General features: G+C 33.3%; 2 protein-coding genes across 6 annotated transcripts; both read right to left on the bottom strand.

Moving 5' to 3' along the window:
- Nucleotides 1-1,181: 1,181 nt before the first annotated feature.
- On the bottom strand, nucleotides 1,182-10,308 carry LOC129873121 (uncharacterized). 4 transcript variants are annotated; one of them, XM_055948141.1, is made up of 4 exons: nucleotides 9,429-9,885; nucleotides 6,796-6,899; nucleotides 6,387-6,459; nucleotides 1,182-1,433 (listed from the first exon to the last, which is right to left on the bottom strand). In XM_055948141.1, the coding sequence occupies exons 1-4, from the start codon at nucleotides 9,467-9,469 to the stop codon at nucleotides 1,421-1,423; spliced, it is 231 nt and encodes a 76-aa protein (XP_055804116.1). In that variant the 5' UTR covers nucleotides 9,470-9,885; the 3' UTR covers nucleotides 1,182-1,420. The 4 variants fall into 4 exon arrangements, with proteins under 4 accessions (XP_055804116.1, XP_055804118.1, XP_055804115.1 ...); XM_055948143.1 differs by lacking the exons at nucleotides 1,182-1,433; nucleotides 9,429-9,885 and adding exons at nucleotides 7,753-7,847; nucleotides 10,145-10,308 and having other exon boundaries at nucleotides 3,604-6,459; XM_055948140.1 differs by lacking the exon at nucleotides 1,182-1,433 and having other exon boundaries at nucleotides 3,604-6,459; nucleotides 9,429-9,896.
- Nucleotides 10,309-12,216: 1,908 nt separating this feature from the next.
- LOC129872882 (splicing factor U2af large subunit B) lies at nucleotides 12,217-20,898 on the bottom strand. Of its 2 annotated transcripts, XM_055947827.1 has the most exons (13): nucleotides 20,572-20,898; nucleotides 18,968-19,191; nucleotides 18,662-18,769; nucleotides 18,492-18,562; nucleotides 17,819-17,889; nucleotides 17,686-17,730; nucleotides 17,547-17,606; nucleotides 14,445-14,505; nucleotides 14,247-14,359; nucleotides 13,392-13,838; nucleotides 13,155-13,290; nucleotides 12,991-13,058; nucleotides 12,217-12,679 (listed from the first exon to the last, which is right to left on the bottom strand). In XM_055947827.1, exons 1-13 carry the CDS (start codon nucleotides 20,689-20,691, stop codon nucleotides 12,542-12,544), a joined length of 1,662 nt encoding a protein of 553 aa, XP_055803802.1. In that variant the 5' UTR covers nucleotides 20,692-20,898; the 3' UTR covers nucleotides 12,217-12,541. The 2 variants fall into 2 exon arrangements, with proteins under 2 accessions (XP_055803802.1, XP_055803803.1); XM_055947828.1 differs by lacking the exons at nucleotides 18,492-18,562; nucleotides 18,662-18,769; nucleotides 18,968-19,191; nucleotides 20,572-20,898 and adding exons at nucleotides 18,121-18,210; nucleotides 18,388-18,437.
- Nucleotides 20,899-22,448: the final 1,550 nt, after the last annotated feature.

Genomic DNA, 22,448 nt, shown 5'->3' with positions numbered 1-22,448 from the left:
ATTTTGCAAGCATCTTGCAAAGCAACTTTAGTTCTTCTGTTAAATAGGGAGGCAAACTAATTTATTTTGTACATCAATTTAAAGTGAAATAATATATCATTCTCTCTATAAAAAAATAATCTATTTTACTTAGTTTTTAATTTTTTATTTTATAACATATTATCAACATGATATTATATCAATTTCGAGCAATTATTTTAAGTATCGAATGTATGAATTTTTTGTAAAAAAATAATAAAAAATATTTCTAAATTTGAATTTGTAGCTATGATATATCGGACAAAAGCTATATGTGTTGGAATTTATCCTAATGCGAAAAAAATCAAACATCAAATTAAATGTCAAAACAATGATATTTCTACATTGTCATCTTACCATTAATGTTATAAAAATGATTCAAATTTGTCTTTTCTCCATTAACTTCACCCATTTTAATTAGGCCAAATACATAGATAGCCCCTCAAACTTATGTCAATTTTTATTTTGGTACTCTATCTTAACCTTGTTCCATTTTAGCCTTCAAATTCATTTTTATGTATCATTTAAACATAAAATACTAATTTTTATGATTTGTTTATTTTTATTTATGCTCTACAGCTGTAGTTTTGCATTTTAAAAAATTGACGTTCATTCGTTAGTTCTAGTAAGAAAACTTAAAAATTGACTGGCAAACATCATCTTTTTTAAAACAAAATAATATTTTTGAGAGTTTCTAAGTATTTTTGAGTGAAAAATAACCAACAAAGTGCGTCAACTTCTTTCTTAAAAAATTCATTGACAACCCAATGGAATCTATTGCGTTTTAACATTTTTTTTAGTAGTGTTATTAACAATGAACAAGATTCTTCTTTTATACCCTTATTGAAGATGGATTTTTTTTACCGTATTGAGTTGAATTAAAAATTAAAAAATAAGTATTTGAGTTAAATTCAAATAAGCCTGGATGATATGAAAAAAGATAAAAGACATAGTATTATTTAATTTAATTTAACAATCAAATTATACATGAAAAACATCCAACGCATGTTGATAAAACATAAAAATGATGTGTAACATTCAATTGGAGTATGCAAAGTCTTGTTGAACTAGAGAGGCCAAATTCATACAAGATTTTGCACACTCTAATTGAATGTTTCACATCATTTTAAAACTTCACAAATTGATAAGCTAATTTCAAAGCATTCCTCGCAACAATGAAGAAATTCAACTTGGATCTCTACTTGATCGTTCGAACTATTGCATTAAATGTCATCTATCGGAAAAGAATAACAACGTATTTTTCTAGTAAGATAAATTCATACTAAGCCAACTATATCCATGGCACAGCAAACAATTTCACAACCTTAAAAGTTAAATGCCAAAAGAGGCACACATATCTTAGTTATGGTGATGAATAACGCTTGACACAGTTGATGAACTTTCACCACATTTGCCTGAGAAAGAAAATTATCAATGATATAAGTAGGAACTCGCTTATAATAACTGGTGCAAAATATTGGATATATTTTTCCAGAACTAATAAGGTACATAAAATCATAAAATGGAGTTTAAACAAAGCCACACATTAGTATTCCCAATTAATTACAGAAGTAAAAGGCATAGACAGAAAAGTGAAATAGGGAATATTTGAATAATGACAATTCTCAAACTCATTTGATCAGTCAGCAAGAGAAATAGCCTACAACAGACTAACAGTAATGAACACAAAGTGCAGTAATTCAGGTTAACAAATAACAGAGAAATATCACAACAAATCATATGAAGTAGTTTCAGTATTATTTCCAAATTACTTTTTATGGGCAGACAATTTGAAGCAAATTAAGATTCATCTCAACAACATGGGTCACGGGTCCAGGCGAACAAGACTAAAAACCAATGTTATTTTCCAAACTAGTGATCACTGACAGCCAAACTTTATTTCGTTCACCAGACTAATAATGCGGCTGCTTCAGTTATATTTTCTTCAACCATACATATTTCCAAGCTCACCTGTGGTACACCTTCTTAGCTTTAATTTCCATTTCTTTCTTCAACCACTTACTCAAAACAATCAAAAGGTTCTCAATTTGCCACTAGAATTCCAAAAGCAATCAAAAGTTTCTCATCCCCAGGGATAGTGATAAAGAAAGTTAGGCCCTTTACTGATGCTTTCATTTAAGTCAGGAAAATTGTTGACGCAGCTTTGATTGCTAATGAAATTTTTGATTGGAAACTAAAAAGTGGGAAACATGTATTAATCACAAAGTGGTTATAGAGAAAGCTTTTGATCAACTAAACTGGTCATATCTTATCTCTATGCTAAGGAAAATCAGGTTTGGTGATAGTTGTGTTAGATGAATCAAGTTCAGCATCTCCATAGATGTACAATTTTAAGGGTCTTAGACAGGGGGACTCTTCTCACCCTTCCTCCTAATCTTGGCTATGAAGGGACTTAAAAAATGTAGGATAAATTTGTCAAATGAGTTAGTTAAAAGGTTTGAGGTTGGGGCTCTGGGAACTCAATCACTGCCTCTCTCTTACTTTAGGCTGATGTACTTTGATATTTTGTCAAGCAGACTTAACCCAAGTTCTGAAACTTGATCTCACACTCTTAATATTTGAAGCTTCATCAGATCTTCACATTAACATTTTGAGTGAGTGATGTATCCACTTAGGGGTCGTTTGGTAGGGTGTATAAAATAATGTTAAATAGAGTGTATTAGTTACGCTTGCATTAATTATACATAGAATATTTTGGTGCGCATTGTTGGGCTTAGTGTATTAAAAAAAGCATGCATTACATAAAAATATTTATTCACAAAAGTATCCTCCACAATTATGGTGGAAAAATTGTAAAAGGGGTTTTGAGGGGCAATTGGGTCTTTAACCATGGTAATGCATGTATTAAATCTCTTTGCATTACTAATACTTAGAAATTCATGGTATTAGTAATACACTCCTCAATACACAATAGAGTGTATAACTAATGCAAGTATTAGTTATACATAGGGGTGGCAAATGGTTGGATTGGATTGGATTTGGATGGATTGAACCAAAATAGATTGGACCAAAATGGATTGGATTACAATCCACCCATATAAAATATGGGTAAATATGGATTTGGTCAAATATGATTTGGGTAAAAATCATCTAACCCACTTTAATCTCCCAAAGCCAAAAAAAATTTAAATCAAAGCAAAATTGCTATTGTTCTAACCCCTACAACCCCCAACCCACCCCTAAAATATTATTTTTTAAAACAATTAATTTTTCATATAAAAATAAAATTTAATTTTGCTTCTACCCCGTAACTCTCACTCCCACCCCTCACCCACCCACCCACCAACCAAATTTTTCACCCACACCCCTATCTCCATCACCCTAATCTTTTTTTAAAAAAATTTTGCCCGCCCCAACCCCCCCTCCCGCCCAACCCCCCACTCGGACCCCCTACCACCCCCACTACAATTTTCTTTAAAAATTAAAATAATTTCAACAAAAAAAAAAAATCGACCCTCTCCAAGCTACCTCCTTACCAGACCCCCTACCCCTACCCCAAAATTTTAAAAGAAAATTATTTTTTAAAAAAAAAAAATGAAAAAATTAAAACTTTTGCCCCACCCTACCCTCATCCACCCCAGTTTTCCTTTTTTTAAAAAAAAAATAATATATTTTTTGTGCAATTAGAAATTTTTATTATAAGTGGGTGATCTAAGGCTCTATATAAATACCCATATTTTACTGTCCATATTTGTATGAGCTTTTGAAATGGTCAATCCATATTTACCCATTTAAAAAATATGAGTGATCCATTTAATAAATATGGGCTAAATGGATTCATTTTACTTAAACGGACTGATATTGCCACTCTTAGTTATACACAACATGAAAAAGTGTACCAAACAAGGTACTACTAATACACAAAGCTAATGCATGTATTATTTTTGCTAATACACGCTACCAAACGACCCCTTAATTCAGTGCCAAACTTGTCTGAACTAGTAGATCTTTTGTATTTCAGTACTGCTATTTTCCCAACTACCTACTTAGGGCTTCCATTGGGTGCTAAGTTCAGAGCTATTGGAATTTGGATAAAGTATGAAAATTTTGAGTAAAGGCTTGCACCGTGGCAAATACAGTATCTCTGTGGAAGGTAGACTTACACTAGTCAACAGTGTTCTGTGGAAAGATCACCACTTATTACATGTCTCTATTCCTATACCAGATAAGGTTCTCAAGCAACTGGACAAGATTAGGAGGAATTTTCTCTGGGTAGGACCAATAGGTAATAGTAGTTCTCCTAAAGTCCACTTGGTGAAATGGACCAAAGTCACTCAACTAATATCTCGAGAGGGTCTGGGAATAAGAGACCTTGCCATTCATGACAAATGCATGGCAAGGACATGGCTATGGAGGTATAGCCAGGATGTATCTGGAAGGAAGTGGTTAAAGCAAAGCATGGAACCTATAATCACTGGTATACCAAGGGGTATGTCTACGGAAAACTATAAGCAAACTATGGAAGGAATTCTCACAGAATAATCATACAATGGTAACTAATTTGGAGGACAAAGTTACCAATGAAGATAGCTTACTACAACTGGCTAGGACTAACATGGAGCATGCTAGACCCAGGACAACCTCGTCATAAGAAATTTTTAAATTACAAATAGATGCGACATGCCCAAAAATCAGTAGAGTCAAATCACTTGTTGCTCCACTGTACAGTTGCAAATGACATTTGGAATATGTTTTATTCTACTTTTGGACTTAAATGGGTCGGAGAAGTTGAATCTTGGAGCTCATGGAAAGTTGATAAAGCCATCAGAAAGACTATGATACCAGCCAGCATTTTTTGGATAGCATAGACAGAAAGGAATCACAGATGTTTTAATGGTGTAGCAACTCTAAATCACTCTCTCAAGGCTAAATGTGTCCTACTTCTCTTTAGTTAAACTTTCCCCTGTGAATATTCCTGAATAATTTCTGGACTTTGTTAGCTTCCTGCACATAGATTAGTTTCTTTTGATATTTGGAGCTAACAGTTTCACTATATTAGCAAAATCTCATTTTTTGTCCAGACACTGTCCCTTCTTGTTTGCTTTTGTTAGTTCTCTGTCCTAGCATTGAAAAATGTACTGGATCTAACAATACTTCCTTTGTAACCATTGCATCTTCTTGATGCCAGCAATGCAACGACTTACTTCATCAAAAAAGAAAGTTAGGCCCCTTATGACAAGTTACTACAAAAATAACCTGCATCTATTAACAAGGTAGTACAAATAAAAGTTATCACAAAATAACTTGAATCTACCTTAAATCATATCAACTAAATCAGGAAACAAGAGAAATATCAGAACTTGGGTGTAGCTTTATAGACAATGGTGGCCAATGGAGAATTGGCATAAATTTGAAGAACAACAGGTTGCCAAATCCCAAATGTAGTGTTCATGACATTGGTTCATTTAGATGTCATGACTTTGCTACTCTGACTTGACTATTTTTTCCAGCAAATTCATTTTGACTAATATATGTATATTCAGTTGCATTTCACTTGGGATTTGAACCTGAGACCTTATGATTCTCCTCCCACTTTATTGACCACTAGGCCCACACCTTTAGGTGCATTCAATGCTTCTTTAAAGCTTTTACTTTTCTTTTCTGCTGTCGGGGATGGTAAGCTACTGGTAGTCACAACTTTTGTGAGAGCAATTATCCATCTACTCTGAACCAAAATCACTACAAGAACCTAGCTATTATCTTGTAAGATTCATAGTTAGGTGATCAGAACAGAAAAAATGCATCTTTTTACGATCTGATGAATTCCCCAAGGTGCCAAATAGAAAGTCTATGACCAAATAGTTATACAACATTACGAAATATGAATTGTTAGATTGACCAATGACATGGGTTTTTTTTTACCTGATCGCCAATCTATCAATATAAAACAAATTTGTCAGACACCCTGGTATTAAGTCAAGTGACAATTACAGTCAATTCCTACTGTTAAACCAGATTATAAAGAAAATTTCTCACCCGTAATTAATACTCATATTCATAAAACTATAGCCAAATCCTTCCACTACATTCATTGAGATTCGACGGTATAGACTACAAAATCACCTACCTGGATACCACTATGCAAATTCAGTGCTCGGGCAATAACTAAATATCATTATGCAAGTTTCACTATAATTTATTTTTCAAAATAAAGATTTAAACTGCAAAAACACAATCAGTTTGCTTTAATGATTTACTAATCCCATTTGTCACTCCATTTCTACATCCAATCTCCATCAACACACTTTTGGAATTAAACACACATGTTCTAGATTTCATAATATTTAATCATTTTTGTGGAAAAAAATAAACTAATTGCAAGTAATTAAGACAAATGAAGCATGAACCTATTGAAGAGTTCGAAAGCAAATCGAAACCCGTTGTAACACATAAACCATAGCAACACAAGCACCAAAATATCTATAAAAAAGGCGTTAAGAACTCCAGATCCAACCAAAATCTGACATCTATATTAGCAAACTGAATTGAAAATCAATAAACTAAAAAAGCCTTTATCAGATCTAATAAATTAGTAAAAAGGGCAGCCCGATGCACTAAAGCTCCCACTATGCGCAGGGTCCGGGGAAGGGCCCGACCACAAGGGTCTATTGTACGCAGCCTTACCTTGCATTTCTGCCAGAGGCTGTTTCCAGGCTTGAACCCGTGACCTCCTGGTCACATGGCAGCAACTTTACCAGTTACTCCAAGGCTCCCCTTCAGATCTAATAAATTAGTAATTAACAAAAAAAAGGATACTGAAGAGACAACGTTCCCACCAGTCGAGCATGTACAAACCAAAAGTGACATTGTAGAGATAGATTTTCCGTTGAACCCAATTCATTTTTCTCCCTTCAAGCTTCCTGCAGAAAAAAATTTAATATTACGAAGAGGAAATGTAAATTTGCTTGATCCTGCCGCCTTTTAAACACGCTAACGGCTTTGAGCCTCCGAATTAGAATTTTTTTTTCTTTGTCGTTTTCCGGTGATCAAATTATTACAAATGAACCCCTTAGGAGAAGAAAATTACATATGACCCCTCCTCAATCGTCTATTCATTAATCGTATCGAGTTTAAAAATATAAAGAAAATATTTGAATTTCGGAAATTTCAATTAAAAATATGTAAAATATACTCCTTCCAGTCCATTTTAGTTGTCAAATATATTTAAAATAATTGTCCTAAATTAGTTGTCAATTTAAACAATCAAGAAATAATTAATCACTTTTTTCTAACTCTATCCTTAGTAATTAAGTCATTTTAAAATGTGAAAAAAATTATTACTACAACTCTACTTTGTTACTACAGATTTAAAAAAGGTCATTTTAAAGTTCCAAGACTACTTTTTGTTAAACTCTTGGTATTTCTTGCCTATCATTCAATACATAACACATCAATCAATGATATAATGTACAAAATAAAAAAACATGACTAATTCATGTCTTTGTTTTTTTTCTTAAGATATGTGTCATGCTCTAACAATTCAATTACTTTGGAATGGAGGGAGTATAAATTTAATAATTCATTAATAGAGACTAATTCGAAGAATATTTATATACTATTATTTTTAAGAGTGGGTTCAAAATAATTGCTTAAATATATACTATTATATTTAATAGTTTTAATTCTTTAAATTTTTAAAAGATCACTTTAATCTTCAACAAATATTTATCAAACTCTTTCTGGTAAATTTAAATGCAAGGTAAGGTTGCATACAATAGATTCTTGTGGTCGAGCCCTTCTTCGAACCCTGCGCATAGCGGGAGCTTTAGTGCACCGGGCTGCCCTTTTTCTGATAAATTTAATAGGAACTACAAAAGACAGAAAAATAACGGGAACTCTCATTTTGAGATACAATTTTTCTAGTATTGTTTTTTAAAAAAATTAATTTATTTTTAGAATTTGGTACAACTTTTTTTTGAGGTATGATTTCTCTATTCTTTATATATTTTTAGTGTTTGGTATAATATTTTATGTTGTATATTTTATGATCAAATAAAACTTTCTTGATTATTATAGTTAAACTCGTAAAGGTAGCCCGGGCCCAACATGAGCATAGATTTATAGTGTAAATATGTATAACGACGAAATACCGAAAATGAAGATCAAAATACTGGTATAATTTTCCTCTGTACATCCAAGCATAGTCAATCTTTTATTTACTTGATAGGTGCGAAGCTGTGTGGTGAATGAAACACAAGTAGGATAAGGATGGTGTGAGTTGGATGGAGAAGCTCAAAACATATAACGTGAATGAGGGGGAAAACTGCACAAACAAATGTTGGATAGGAGTTGCACTCAACAACTACCTGAAATTGATGGTTACATAGATAATAAGTAAATGGATGAAAAATCAAAGGTATTTAATGAAAACGTGAAGAGAGCCTTTAGAATATTTGTCTCAAATTTATCCACCATATAATAGTTCAACTAGCGGTCTTCAACTGGTTGACTGCCAAAATCATCAAACCTTTACCCATGAAGAAACTTAAGTAAAGTTGTCCTAACATCAGGCATCTAACTCAACTTTCTGATGATCAAGTGAAGATTGTCCAAGGCTTTATCCCTTCAACCAATATGGAAACATTCAACAACCCCAGTACGCCTAGCTTCGATATATACCATGTAAGAAAATGGTAACTCAATTCCAAAATCTGAGTTGAACAATAGCAGAATTAAATTCAACTACTTTTATCAACTGATTGTTCATTTGACTATCTGCTATTCATTTTTTTATGCTTGATTTTCTGTATTTCTACAATAAAGGAGATTGTTGAAAAAAGTAAATATCTACTTTGTACCAGTTTAATGGACCTGTTTTCATTTAAATGGATTTCCCCATCGAAAATGCAATCCTTCTTATCTATACTTTATCAAATGATTTCTGCATATGGTCCACTTCTTCAGACACAATAAATTTGATCATCTTTTTTCCTAAATCTCTGAAGAATTAATGTTGTCAATAAGAGAAACTATAGTAACTAACGGCAGATCCACAAAAGATCTCTCCTTATAATAAGAGGAATGTCAATCATTTTCCTTTTTGCTTATAGGATGACATGAGAGTGAAACAAACACATATAAAAGAGCATTATTCAGGAGTAAAAAAGAACAAGATTTAAAGATGCAAAAAAAATTCTTAAATCTAGTTGGAAGAAAAAAATAAGATGACAAGAGTTGGTATTGATAAGATATGTAGTGTTTCACACCAGATATAGGACATTGAAAGAGTTAACATAAATCTAATTGGGATTCTCCTCCCATTCTGGCAAAACCATATCTTTCCTAGCTTGAACTATGTAAATATAAATCACTTATGGTTAAAAAGGGCAGCCAAATTGTAGGATTCAGAAAGGGTTGGATCAGAATGAATCTATTTTATAGAGTCTTACCTTGCATTTCTACAAGAAATTATCTCCACTATTGAACCCATTTACGTCTAGGCCACATCGTGTCAACTCTTACTGTTGCGCCAAAGCTCCCCCTTCTGGTTTAAATGTACACAATATATGAAAGTATCTTCTAATCCATGGTTGAGATTTCTTGCTAAATTATAAATTTTAATTTTTCCCTTTGGTATTGTTCATGATACTTACTATGAAAACCTTAAATAACAAGTCTTCATTTTTTATTGTGTCTGCACCTTTCCTAACCAGATCAATACACCGGTATCTCCAAGGTACTGCTTTTTATTCTATCACAAAATATATGTTCACGATATAATCTTTCCTGCAGCTCCTAAAACTGGATTTTTCGTCTTTTAAGCACTCCCTTTGTTCCGATCCAAAATTAATAAGAAGATGAGTTAAGAAAATGGAAGAAAAAGGCAAATACCAAAAATCAAGGCCCACCAGAAAACAACCATGGAAACAGAAAAGCTCAAGGAACAAAAAAATGTCGGACATAAAGAAATCGCAAAAAAGTCGCTAATTAATCAATTAGCCGAAGTAAAGTTAGGGAATCACAATCAAACGAATGAAAAAGACCCATAAAATTAATTTAAGAAAAATCGTCTAAAACACGAAAGATTCCAAAATCACATGGGAGAAGCAGAGTTAGGAAATCAAAAGCAACACAACAAAAAGACCCGCAAAATTTGTTAGCTCACCTGAGATACGACGGAGGTGTAAAGTCAAGGAAAGTCTAAGTTGAGCACAGGAGAAGATGAGGACAGAGCAGGCGGAGATGATCTGGAGGTGGCCTTTAGGATTGATGCAGAAAAGATGAAAGATCAGCTCTAAATTAAATGACAAAAATATCCTTCAACTTCAATGATTTTTCAAATAAGCACACATGTTGACGGAGAGGTGTGTGCTATTCCCTCTTCTTATATAGTAAATAAATAATTTATTTTTACTATGTTCGTCCAATTTGGTAAGAGTTTGATAAATATTTTATAAAAATTAAAAGTGTAACTTTTGACAAACATCAAAGACCAAAACATGATAAATGCATACTTGAGGGATATTTTTTAAAATATACTTTCAAACATAAGGGATCATTTTTTCGTTCGTTATCAACAGTTAGGGATGTGTAAAAATTAAACCGATCTATAAATTGAATCGAAAATATATCATTGGTTTATTGCTATCGGGTTATTGAGTTAACTTCTTTCTAATGGTTTATTAAAAAAAAATTGGATTATCGATTGATATTGATTTTTTAATATTGGATAAATCGATAATCCATTAAAATTTTAGTAAATTACTACTTTACCCCTATATAAATATTAAATATTAATATCACTACGCCTTTGCCCTTTAGCCTTCAATTCACACTTCACAATGACTTTGAATTCACAAGAAACAAACTCTTTTATTTGTGTTGCATTTGTTTAGTTCTTTTCATGTTAGTTACTATTATTTCTACTTTATAAGCATTCAGTAAAGTTACATTATTGTCTTGCCGTGCCAAATTATTGGACAAGTCATATATTTATTTTTTGGCATTTTTTTATTGGTTAAACTGAAAATCGAACCGTTAAGGCCAAGAACCGATAAATTAAAAATTGATAAAAAATATCTTATAGGCTTGATTATTGGTTTAGCGTATTTAAAAATTGAAAATCGACAAACAAAACTGATAATACATTAAATCGAATCGAACCGACCGATGCACACCCCTATCAATAGCTATTACTTAGATATTACTCTGCATCAACCATCTTGTTTAAAGTGAAAATAATATTTAAAAATTGAAATTGTGTTTGACCATGAATACATATTAGAATTATTTAGAATTTTTATTAATAATTTGGAGTGAAAATAGATTTTTGGTGTTATTGAAATTCAAGGAAAAAAGAAAAAGGTTCAAGGTCAAATGCTCCCTTAGTTAAATATCATCTCTTTTCGTAGTATAACAGTTGTTTGCTTGAAAACAAATTATTCCGAGATAAGTTATTCCATCATGTATATAGAATAAACTTCGTTTTTACTCTTGTTCGTTCTTTATCTGGAAGATGATAAAAAAAGGAACTCAAAAGAAACAAACAGGTATTAAAGGTATAATTGTAAACCACGATCGAATCTATGAAAGCATTGGTTTATACACAATCTGTACAAGAGACAGTTGCTTCTTAACCGTAAAATACTTATACAAATAGCTATATCAAATGTGATTTCATATCCGGTCAAAATCTTGGCTAAATGATCGAAGTGGGTAGCTCCAGTAGACCCATAGATAATGAAACAAATAGTAATAAACGTCGACTGGCACCTGATGAGATTCTATTCACCCTTAGGCAAATCATTTGATTATTAAATTAAACGAATACTTAAGAGTTAAGTGCTATCAAGGTAACAAGAAATATTCAACAATTCATAACTAGCTAGCAGAAACTAAAAAATGAAAAGAAGACACAGAAAGACTATATCATTTCCACTTTGAACTCTCTTGTCAAGTTTCTTCCTTCCAAGTGAAACTGACTCCTATATCCTTCAAAATTTAGTTATTTAAGAATAGGAGATAACGTTTCTAGTAAGTATACATGACATTAGAACTCGATATTGCTATAGAGAAGTCAATCGGGTAGCTGGCAACTCCCTTCATTTCGAGTGAAGAAGAATACAAGCACTCTCACGCTCGGTAGCCGTTGTTAGCACAAAAAATTAGAAGATACTACTGCTCCTTACGTGAACCAGAAATTATAAAAACTAAAGAATAGGAGAATAAACAAGTGAATTCAGGATTTTCACTGGCGGAAAATAAAATAGTATGAAGACCAGAGTGTATACTTGCATCAATTGTCATACTGTTTGGACAAGCACCAAAGTCTTCATGTTTAAGACTATCAAACCTATCTACCACCAGCAACACATAAATCCAACCTAAATGGATGATATAATTCAGAGTAAAACCAACAATGCTCCGAAAAGAAAAAGATAAAAGGAAAACAGAAACGAGCTATACTTCTAGCACTAGTCCAAGACGCTAATTCTATAAGCCTTCCAAGAATCCCCATGTCATAAGACTTGCTGAGCACTTCTGACAACTTAAGAGGATACTACTAACCATCATAGTCCCCCTCGTAGAACTTGTTTTCTGGATAGAAGACAGCTACAACTTGGTTGCCACCAAATTTTCTTCCATTCAAGCTTTGCCGAGCTTTGCTGGCACTCTCGACATCTCCATACTCCAAAAATACCTGAAAGGTACACAAACGATTTAGCAGTTCCGCATCTTAGAAAAGAAAAGCAAGACATTGACAAAGAATCAATCCAACAGATTGGACCCCCTTCTTTGAATTGGCTGAAAACAGCCGTCATTTGAGGAAGTTATAACTAATCTTACTGAAAAGCCTCCTCAAAAAAGTTGCAAGCCATTTTTAGATGGTCACTGGAAAGAACATTAGATCCAAGTTGTATCACTTTCCTTGTAAAATATACAGGATCACTATTAACAACTTATAAACTTCAAATGACCCAGACTAAGAAATCTGTAGACATATATTTTTACCTTTCCAACCCCTGGTGCATGCTCACCATTAGGACTTGGACGTGGAATAACAACATTCAGCAGTGAACCTGCAGAATATATATCAAAGCGGAAGACGTTTTACAAAGTATTGCTACAATATTTAAGCCATATGCTTAGCACAACAAGGGGAAAAAGGTACCCACCAAATTTTCCACATTCAGTTCTCATGTCTTCTAATATATCTTGATAGTCCTCATCGTTACTGAGCTCATCTACCTCAACAACTTGTGTTAAGCACAAGACCTTTGTGGCTAATGCACCAGGTTGTAACATAAGTCTCTGTAAAAAAAATGCATTAAGATGTGAGCAGCCCAATTGTTGCTATGAAATCAAATCCTAAGAAATGGAAAATTGAATTAGAGAGCACAGAAATGTCTCACCTGCAAAGCTATCTGCTGTTGCGCATGCAACAATACACTCTCTTGCTCAGGTTTAGGTTGTGTTGTACCCTGGTTAGCACGCCTAACAGTAAGGGTTTTATCACCCATCTTAATCCCATTGAGAGCTGCACAAGCAATATCAGTAACGGAAACATCCTGATAGACACAAAAGGCATAGCCTTTTGAGTTCCCAGTTTCTCTATCTTTGACCAAATCAAATCCTCTAAGTGCACCAAAAGACTCTAACAGCTCTCTAATCTGTGCTTCTGTGAAATAGTAGGGCAAACCACCAACAAAAATACGATCAGGGCCTTCAAGCCCTCCTGCAGAACCTGGGGACAATCCAACAGCTGCCAGGTTGAGGTTAGGGTTTGGTTGGCTAGGACCAAGAGTAGCAGCCAGAGAAGGGTTGTAATCACTGGGTCTTCTGACCTTACAAGGTGCACCCTGCACAAAAAACACCACGCACACAGAAGCACAGAGCAGTCAGTTGAAAGTAGGGACATTTACTTGATATGATGCAACACGAAAAAATGAAACTTTGATAATGAATTATCCAATAACATCTGATAAGCTCCAGCAATGATAATAAAGAATTAAAAAAAAAAGAGAAGAAACAGGTTTAAGGATATTCAGCTCTTATAACGGGAAGGGGATAAAAGATGTTGCACCCAAAATTTTCTTGGACTAAACAAGACTCGAGGGACAGACAAAAGTTGCATATCCCTAAAACTAAATCTTTCTACATCCTTGCTTTCTCTCTAATGGATAAACCAACAACAACTATAAGAGGTAAAAAGTATAGCTTCTTTAAAACTTCAAAACTACTTGATCAGCTATTACACATTCAGGTACCTCAAATATGATGCCATCCAATGCCATAGCATTACTAGCTTCCTCTACAGATCTCATTTCAACAAAAGCAAACTTCTTCTCATAGTTTATATAGACATTAACAACAGCATCACCTGAAAATCCCAACAACACTCTGAGCATCTGAAAGGTAAATTAAGTTGTACGTGTACGACAAAGGAGAGCAAATTTTAAACTAACCTGGACCAGCAGTATTTCCTCCAATTGCAGACATAACATGACTAAAGAAGGTCGCAACAGACTGTATGAGAATCAGTGTGTCAAGATAGATATGTATGAGAGGAATATCAGACATAGGTCATAGAAAATCAACCTTGACCATGAAGATAAAATGCTAGTACAGTGATCTTTTTGAAAATGTGCAATCACACAAAAGTTATAATTATCAGAATTATCAATACTAATATCTTCAGAACACAGGAAGACAAGCTTCATTTAGATAAACTTTTATGTATTTCTATTAAACGAGAATATGGCCTCTATAATACAAAAATGAAGCTAGAGTCAAAAGAAAAAAAGGATAGAAAGTTGAAAGTTAATGACAAAAAAAATGTTTAAAATATCATACAAGAAATTGAACTACATGCAAAAAAATTCTTCAAAAAAAGTATCAACTAATTGACATCTATCTATCTATCTATCTATATATATATATATAAGCTGGATAATAAGAGAGTGATGCGGCACCTCTCATTAGCTAACATTGACATTTATCTTTTTTCTGGTTTATTTGGATTTTATTTCTTATTTTTGATTTTTTTCCCTTATTTCTTATATCAAATTTAATGTGCAGATGCCTAAAAATCTATAAGAAGCACACATTCACGCAGAAAAAGCTGTCATCAATGGGCTTTTCGGTTACTACTTCCATTCTTTGCATTTTACAATAGCATTTAATACTATATATATATTATGATTCATCAATTTGGTTATCCGTTATACACTGATTTAGCATTTTGTATTCCATGGCCTTTGGCAATCAAGTAGATGGACACAGCTGCATATATATATACACACACACATTTGTTAGGTGTAAGGTAAAGTGAAGAGCAGAGTCTCTCTTATTTTGCAATTCTCCCACTCCATAATTTTTCGAGGGAAATATAGAGAGACAATACACAGCTATTACTATCCAAAATCAGCTAAAATCTCATTTTCTTTTGTAAAATTTGTTCATTCCGGAAGGTGCGGCGTCCCTCCCCTTGCAAAATCAAATTAAGGTGTCGCAACGGTGAGCCAAGGAAGAGAGCGGGCATGTCATCTTATAAGAAGCCCCACCCCAAGATTGTATTCTTTCATTTAATCAATGAGTTTACATGTATGTTTGATTTCTTGCACTCTTTTCATGAAGTTGTTCTTCCATTATATATATATATATATATATATATATTGTATTCCAGAAGTAAATTGCCAGAGATATGGCTACCGATATAGTTTCATAGTTTCATCTGTAGTCTAACAACCCGAGAGGAACGTTATACTTCCGTGGCCGTGTTGATATTTCTAAGATAAGTTTATTTTGTAATTAGACATTTATAGTTACATTGGCTCTTTCCGAAATCATATCTCATAAGGTTTTGTTACAATATAAATGCAGTCATTATCTCAGTTGAGTTATCATAGTTTAATTTGGTCAACAATATCCTATAATACTTTGATAGCGATTAGGTATTTTTGAGAATTTGGTATAATGCTTTTATATACTCTCTCCCGTCCTAATTTCTGTGGCACAGTTTGACTTGATTCAAGATTTAAGAAGAAAAAAAAGACTTTTGAAATTTGTTGTCTAAAATTTCATTAAAGAGAATTATAATGTTAAATTGTTTTCAATTATAGCAAGGTGACATTTTTTTAGGCTGACTAAATAAAAAAGTGTCACATAAATTGGGGGAGTATATGTTTTCTCTTCTCCTGATTCTTGGAAAAGTATCAGCAATAATTACTTGCAAATTGTGGTGACTCTGATTTGTAAGTATATTCTAAAAAAGTGAGTGAATTGTGATGACTCAAATGCAACTTTAAATCTCCAGTTTATGTATTACGATCATCATCAATTCTTAATCAAAACTAATTTTAGAAAACTCTTATATGGATAAAATTCTTGTGAACAAGATAGATATACATCATATGCAAACTTGAATGTTTTATAATTTGAATAAAAAAGATAAGAAAAATCAATGATCAATTATTTTACTACAAAAGAGATCAATCCATACTAAGAAGGAAATTATATTTAGGAAAAAATGTTATGACCGAAGTATGTAAAAGGATAAAATAAATCGATGGGTAAGCTTATACAATCATTCATTTGAATTTCTTGAGATTTGCGCATGACAATGCCAAATTTTGTGTTTTATATATTTAATAAAATATTTTGACCCTAAATGTCCATACATCACTAAAGTTAAACTTTTAGATATATTTTTAATCACATTAATATTTTTCATTTTATGTCGATTTTCTTCCACTACGTAGTGTAATGGTCCTCTCATTTAGATTTAGTTTACATTGTGAGTTCCTCAATTTTTTTTAAGTTTTTACACGATTTTTTATTTTATTTTTTTAATTAAAAAAAATTGCAAGTTTAATAGGTTTATTAACGACCGAACGAAGTGCAGATAAGTTCCCTAGTTAGAAATATTACTAATGGGATATGAAATGAGGTTGGTTCTATGATAGTTTACTAGAAAATTATTAAATTATAAAAATATAAATTCTTCAAATGTGGAACTCAAATAGTCTGAGCACCATTAAGAAAATCACCACATACTATTTCAACATAGAGAATAGTGGTAGAAAAAAGTGAAATGCCTAGGAAAGATTTTCACAGAAGTAACAGTAAGAAAGGTATTACTACCGATGTCATACTATGTAGACAACAAAACAGAAGAAACAAAGTTGTAATGATTAAAAAAAAAGGGTGCAACAAATTTTACATCCATAAAATGTAAGAAGTATTAAACCATAATAAAAATATCAAAGTGATTCGGAAAGATATCAAAACATGAAAATAAACAAAGTAACTTCCCAAATTTGAGTGGCCAAATTTTAAACAGCCAAAGTCAAGTCACAAGAAATTCCAAATTTGCACCAAAGTAATTCTTACCCCATAATATCTCACATATTTGAAGGGGGAAAAGATGAAAATATAAGAAACAGCTAAAACTACTATGCAAAAAATACAGGAGAGTGTTCATGTAGTTTGTTTCAAAATATAAACTTTATTTGGAAATGTCAAAGAGACCAACTACTTCATGAGATTGGTGGGGCATGGTCTGGTACCTGTTCATTTGAAGTAGCAGGAAGTCCACCGACATAAACTCGTCGAGCATGCCTAGTAGCCTGATAACACAAGTTAGGAAATACTTTAGGTAAAAAGAGGAACTCATCCGCACCATGAGCTTACTAACAAATTACGAACCTGCTGTGTCATTGCCTGGATCGGCATAACAGGAAGAGCTCCAAACTGCCACAACTCCATCAGAGAACAAATATATGAGAATATTGAAAGTAGCACTGAATCCATACAACTAAAAAGGGAGTGTCGACAATACCGGGCCCGATGTTAAAGGAAACATGTTAGGCAACATTCCTGGAATTGCTGGGTTGGTCCCAGGTACTTGACCTGCAGAGATAACCAAGATACAGTTGAAAATGACATCATGACATACTTTAAACAATATGAGAGTGAGTATTTACAAGAACAGTTCCGTTTTTAAAATGATTTTGAAAGAATAAATGAATTTTGTACTCAGAAATCTAAGTATAACAATATAAGGAGAGGAAATTTTACAGTGTATTCAGAAAATATTTGTAACTACCAAACAGGCAATTCCTGGATGAAGATGAACAAGACCTGTATTGGTTCTTCCTTGTACATAAAAGCTACAGAAGTCGGTTCACACCCATTGTCAGCACAGTGGGGCAAGTAGCCCAACATTGCCTTCTTAGGACATAAGACAAGACATACAAAACAAACAAACAAACACCAAACAAAACAAGAAACCAAAAACCCTCAGTTTCGGAATTACTTCACCAAGTAAACAATAAAGAAACCAAAACAGCCAATCTATACCATGACTCAATACCAATATAGGTGGAAGTTAAAGAGACAATAGCTTACCAAAACGTAACCATGCATTTTGATATGAACTTCCACACTATGTCAAAGAAAAATGGCAGTTATCAACATAATTTCAGCTGTAACCTTAATGATGAAACAAGTACCTGCAGCAGCTGTAGCACCAGGTAACATTGCAGTGGTAGGAGGTGCCATATCAAAACCACTGATCCTTTTGCTGAAAAAATATAAATTAATAACAACAATAAAATGACTAAAACCAGACTGCTAATATAACATTTAATGATCCACAAAACATTATTTTCTGACTACTAACCTCTTGGATCGAGAACGAGATCGAGACCTTGATTTACGCTCAGATCTACCCCTTGAGCGAGACCTGTGTCTAGGCCGACTCTCTCTATTTTTGTCATGATCTCTTTGCCTTAAGCAAAACAAATTATTAATATATCACAAACTAAAAATGAAGCATGCTCCCACTACCACTCAACAACAACTTGAAATTTAAAGATCATAAAACATGATCCTCAAGTCTGAATCCGACTCATAACAGTAACATAAAGCCAAAGTGAAATTGCAAAAGCAATATAAATACTAACATCGAAAAATGTTAAGCTCTTACTTGTCATAATCTCGAGTTCGATGACGTTCATCATCATCTCTATCTCTGGTCCTCTCCCTTTCCCTTCTATCACTACGATCTCTATGACGATCACGGTCCTTCTCCCTCTCTCTGTCCCTGTCTTTGTCTCTTGCCCTACCCCGGTCCCTATCACGCCCTTTCTCCCTATCCTTTTCCCTGCTTCTTGATGAGCTCCTATCTTTTTCGTACTCACGAGAACTATGCTGGAAGGGACACACAAGTAAAAATAAAAACAAGTGAAGGAAACTATAAGACGTATGAATATAAAAAGGATGGAAAAGGAATTATATTAATAAGCAAGTAAAGGAAACTAGAAGACATATGAAAACAAAGCTAAGGATGGAAAAGGAATTATATTTTTTTGGAGATAGATGGAAAAGGAATTATATTGAGGGTCAAATCATAACAGTTGAGACTGAAACTGAACAGTTGAAAGATGGCAGAAGACTATAGCAGCAAAATTAATACTAAAAAAGCAACCTGATTAAAACTATGGGGAAACGTTCAAAAACCCAAGAGTGTCCTTTGGGGTGCACAGTATTCACATAGCAGAACTACATAAGAAGGGTCACCTAGAAAATTTTATCCCTGCAGGGATGAAGAAGTTTTTCTCAGAATTCAAGAGATGTGCAAGACAAGCTGTTTATGCAGCTGCAGCATCCATCTTTTATCCCCCCCCCCCAACCCACCCACAGACTGATTACCCAGAATATTCATGAATCACATCCCATCAAGCAGATAGCACCTACACAGTGGTTTGGGCTTAAGTTTGAAACCCCTTGCCAGCGAAAGTAAGGGATTTGCCTTCTGGATCACGCTCGTCGCACCGGGCTTGCCTAGTGCGGGTTACCTCTCCTATGTGGTTTGCGAGCTATTGCATAGGAGAGGGGTTTTACTCTATGCGCATCCAAAGAATAGCGGTTGCGGGTTTCCCTTGTCATAAAAAAAAAAAAAAGTAACAGCCTAGAATATTTGAATGCTCACCATTAGAATGATTCACACAGTTCAAGGAGCAATACTCATAACTGACCTCTAATATAATCATTATGAATCACCAAAACAAAATCATCCATCCATTCCACATAACACTTCCCTCCGCAAATCAGACCTTTCAGATACAATCACTTTTCCCCCCTTTTCTGGATAAACTGTTTGCCTCGACTAATTTACCAGCAACCTGCTATCATCCACAAGCACAACTATGGAAAACTTTTCCTGAACAGGCTTGCCTCCACTAACCAACCATGAAACCTGCTACTGCCCAAAAAACAAATGTATTGGGAAAACATGCCCTTGATTCTGTTGTTCTAGAAAAAGATGAGAGCTTTCAAGCGTTCTCAAAAGTGATCGGGTACCTTTTTCTCTTAGTTCGGGAGCTACTGAGTTTTTGTAGTGGAGATTCAAGCCTGAGGTTATTGCCTAGACCTCAAGCAGAACACTTAGTCATGGGGAAAACTTACTACAGATAAGCTAATTCGACTGTTTCAGTGGATCCTGTAATCTCCAGGAAAGAAGGAGAAAATACATATGCTGGGTATGGGAAAAAGGATGGTCAAAGAGAGCGAGAGAGAGAATTTTAGTACCTGAGGCTTGGAGTCGGTGTAATCATCAGGATTAGAGCCGCCATGGCTGCTTCTGGATTTGGGAAGGGGAGAAAAGCCGTAATTGTCTATGTCTTCTCCATTGGCTTCATAGTCCGGCATAGCTAGGCTTCTGTAGCTGTATGTAATTCTCAGTGAAGATAACTTTCTCTGATCTCTTCTACTGAATTGTACTTTGCTTCGCCTTGTTCTATCCCCTGCGTTATTGATGGAGTTCAGAGTTCAGAACAGAAAACTAGGGCTCCAAATTGGCAGAGAAATCGTTTAGTACAAACGTCACTATGACTTTTTCTTTTTTATTTTTCTGAGAGCACGTTAAACTTTGATTAAATTTATATGAATAAAATCTAAGACGTCTAATTAATAATGAAAAACAGTTTGTCACTTCATCACAATTATTATTAATAGTACAAACCCCAGTTACTTGTTTTTTGCCCCAAATTTTCAATTTGTTTTCACCGAACACACAAATCACAATCGAGTAATGCTATTTGGCACAAATACACTTTTTAGGATTATTTTGTAATTAAAGAGGGATGGAAAGGATAGATCAGTTAATTTAATTATTTTTTGTACCCAAAATGTTTTCTAAAGTAAAATCACTAGTAAATAATCCTAAATCCCTATTCAAGGTCAAATTTCACATCCCAAGATTTTTTCATTGAGCAGTGTTTCTTTCAAATCCAAATGGCTCTTCTTCAAAAAGTGGAGTTTCACCTTGTGTATATTATTTTTTTCATCGAATTCTCTCCTTTTATATCTATTACGTACAAATTTAAAACTCATCCCATTAATTTAAAAGTAATTAACTATAAATTAAAGTATAAATTATGTTTATAACATAGTTAACTACTATTAAAATTTAAATATTGACAAAAGGTAAAAAGTTAAAGTAACATTAAAAATTAGATATTTAGTATTTTTTCAGTTCTTTTTTTTAGTGTTTGCAATTTTTATTTTTATGGTAGATCCAAAATTTATTTTTTCAAGAGACTAATTAATATGAACAAAGGCTTATAATTAATATGGCATTAGGAAGTTGATCAAAATTTATTTATGATTTTTTAATCACCGTGTGAATAGAAAGTGTCTATCTAATATAGGATAGAGAAGGTAATTACTTGGTCTACCAAACATCTTAAAGAGTATAATTACATTCAACTACACCAAGTTCAAATTACATTGTGGTTTTTCAAACAATGACTTAGTGTTTTTTTTTCTTCTCACACAAAAAAAAGAAGATAAAAATGATATATATATATATATATAATGATATTATTAGATATAATTTAATATTTAAATATTACTAATATATTAGATGATATTATTGAGTATCAGAATTTAGGGGAGTAATTTTTTCTTATCAAAATTACGAGTAAAAAAATAAGAAAATGAAAGAAGGGGTAAGTGGAAGACAAATGGTAAAAAAATCAACGGAGCTGTCTTGAACTCGTGATTCGAGAAAATCATTATTACTCTTGTCTGATATATGTTGAGTGTTTCTCTTCCCAAAAATATGTTTGATGTATGATTGTCACGACCTAAAATGGGTCATAAGTGGCACTCATACTTAACCTCCTAGGTGGGAGAACCAATGATACAAACCCCAACTTATAAAATATCACAATAACACGGAAGCTCAATTTATGAGAGTAAGAGATAATAAAACCACTAAAGTGTATTAGATACGTTTTTCCAAAACCTAAAAGTTATCACTTTAAGGACATCTAATTCTAAAATACTAAATCTGAAAATATCAAACACTAGAATAAATAAATAACTTAATGTGTCCTGAAACTAAGTACATCATGCCATGCCCGAGAGAACCTAACACGAGCTAGAATGAATAGCTCACCCTG

Source organism: Solanum dulcamara, chromosome 11 (assembly GCF_947179165.1).
Source record: "Solanum dulcamara chromosome 11, daSolDulc1.2, whole genome shotgun sequence".
In the NCBI taxonomy this organism is placed as follows: domain Eukaryota; kingdom Viridiplantae; phylum Streptophyta; class Magnoliopsida; order Solanales; family Solanaceae; genus Solanum; species Solanum dulcamara.
The sequence above is the reverse complement of the archived record's forward strand: the minus strand, read 5'-3'. Positions and strand labels throughout refer to the sequence as shown.

What these genes read in the sequence shown, in the direction of transcription:
- LOC129873121 (XM_055948140.1), bottom strand. Translation starts at nt 9,469, where the DNA reads ATGGGTTCAATAGTGGAGATAATTTCTTGTAGAAATGCAAG. An exon ending in ATTTCTTGTAGAAATGCAAG is followed by an intron (nt 6,900 to 9,428) that starts GTAAGACTCTAT and finishes TTTTTTCTGCAG; the next exon opens with GAAGCTTGAAGGGAGAAAAA. An exon ending in GTGGGAACGTTGTCTCTTCA is followed by an intron (nt 6,460 to 6,795) that starts GTATCCTTTTTT and finishes CCTTTTTTATAG; the next exon opens with ATATTTTGGTGCTTGTGTTG.
- LOC129872882 (XM_055947827.1), bottom strand. Translation starts at nt 20,691, where the DNA reads ATGCCGGACTATGAAGCCAATGGAGAAGACATAGACAATTACGGCTTT. An exon ending in CGAACTCGAGATTATGACAA is followed by an intron (nt 18,770 to 18,967) that starts GTAAGAGCTTAA and finishes GTTTTGCTTAAG; the next exon opens with GCAAAGAGATCATGACAAAA. An exon ending in AGGAAATACTGCTGGTCCAG is followed by an intron (nt 14,360 to 14,444) that starts GTTAGTTTAAAA and finishes TGGGATTTTCAG; the next exon opens with GTGATGCTGTTGTTAATGTC.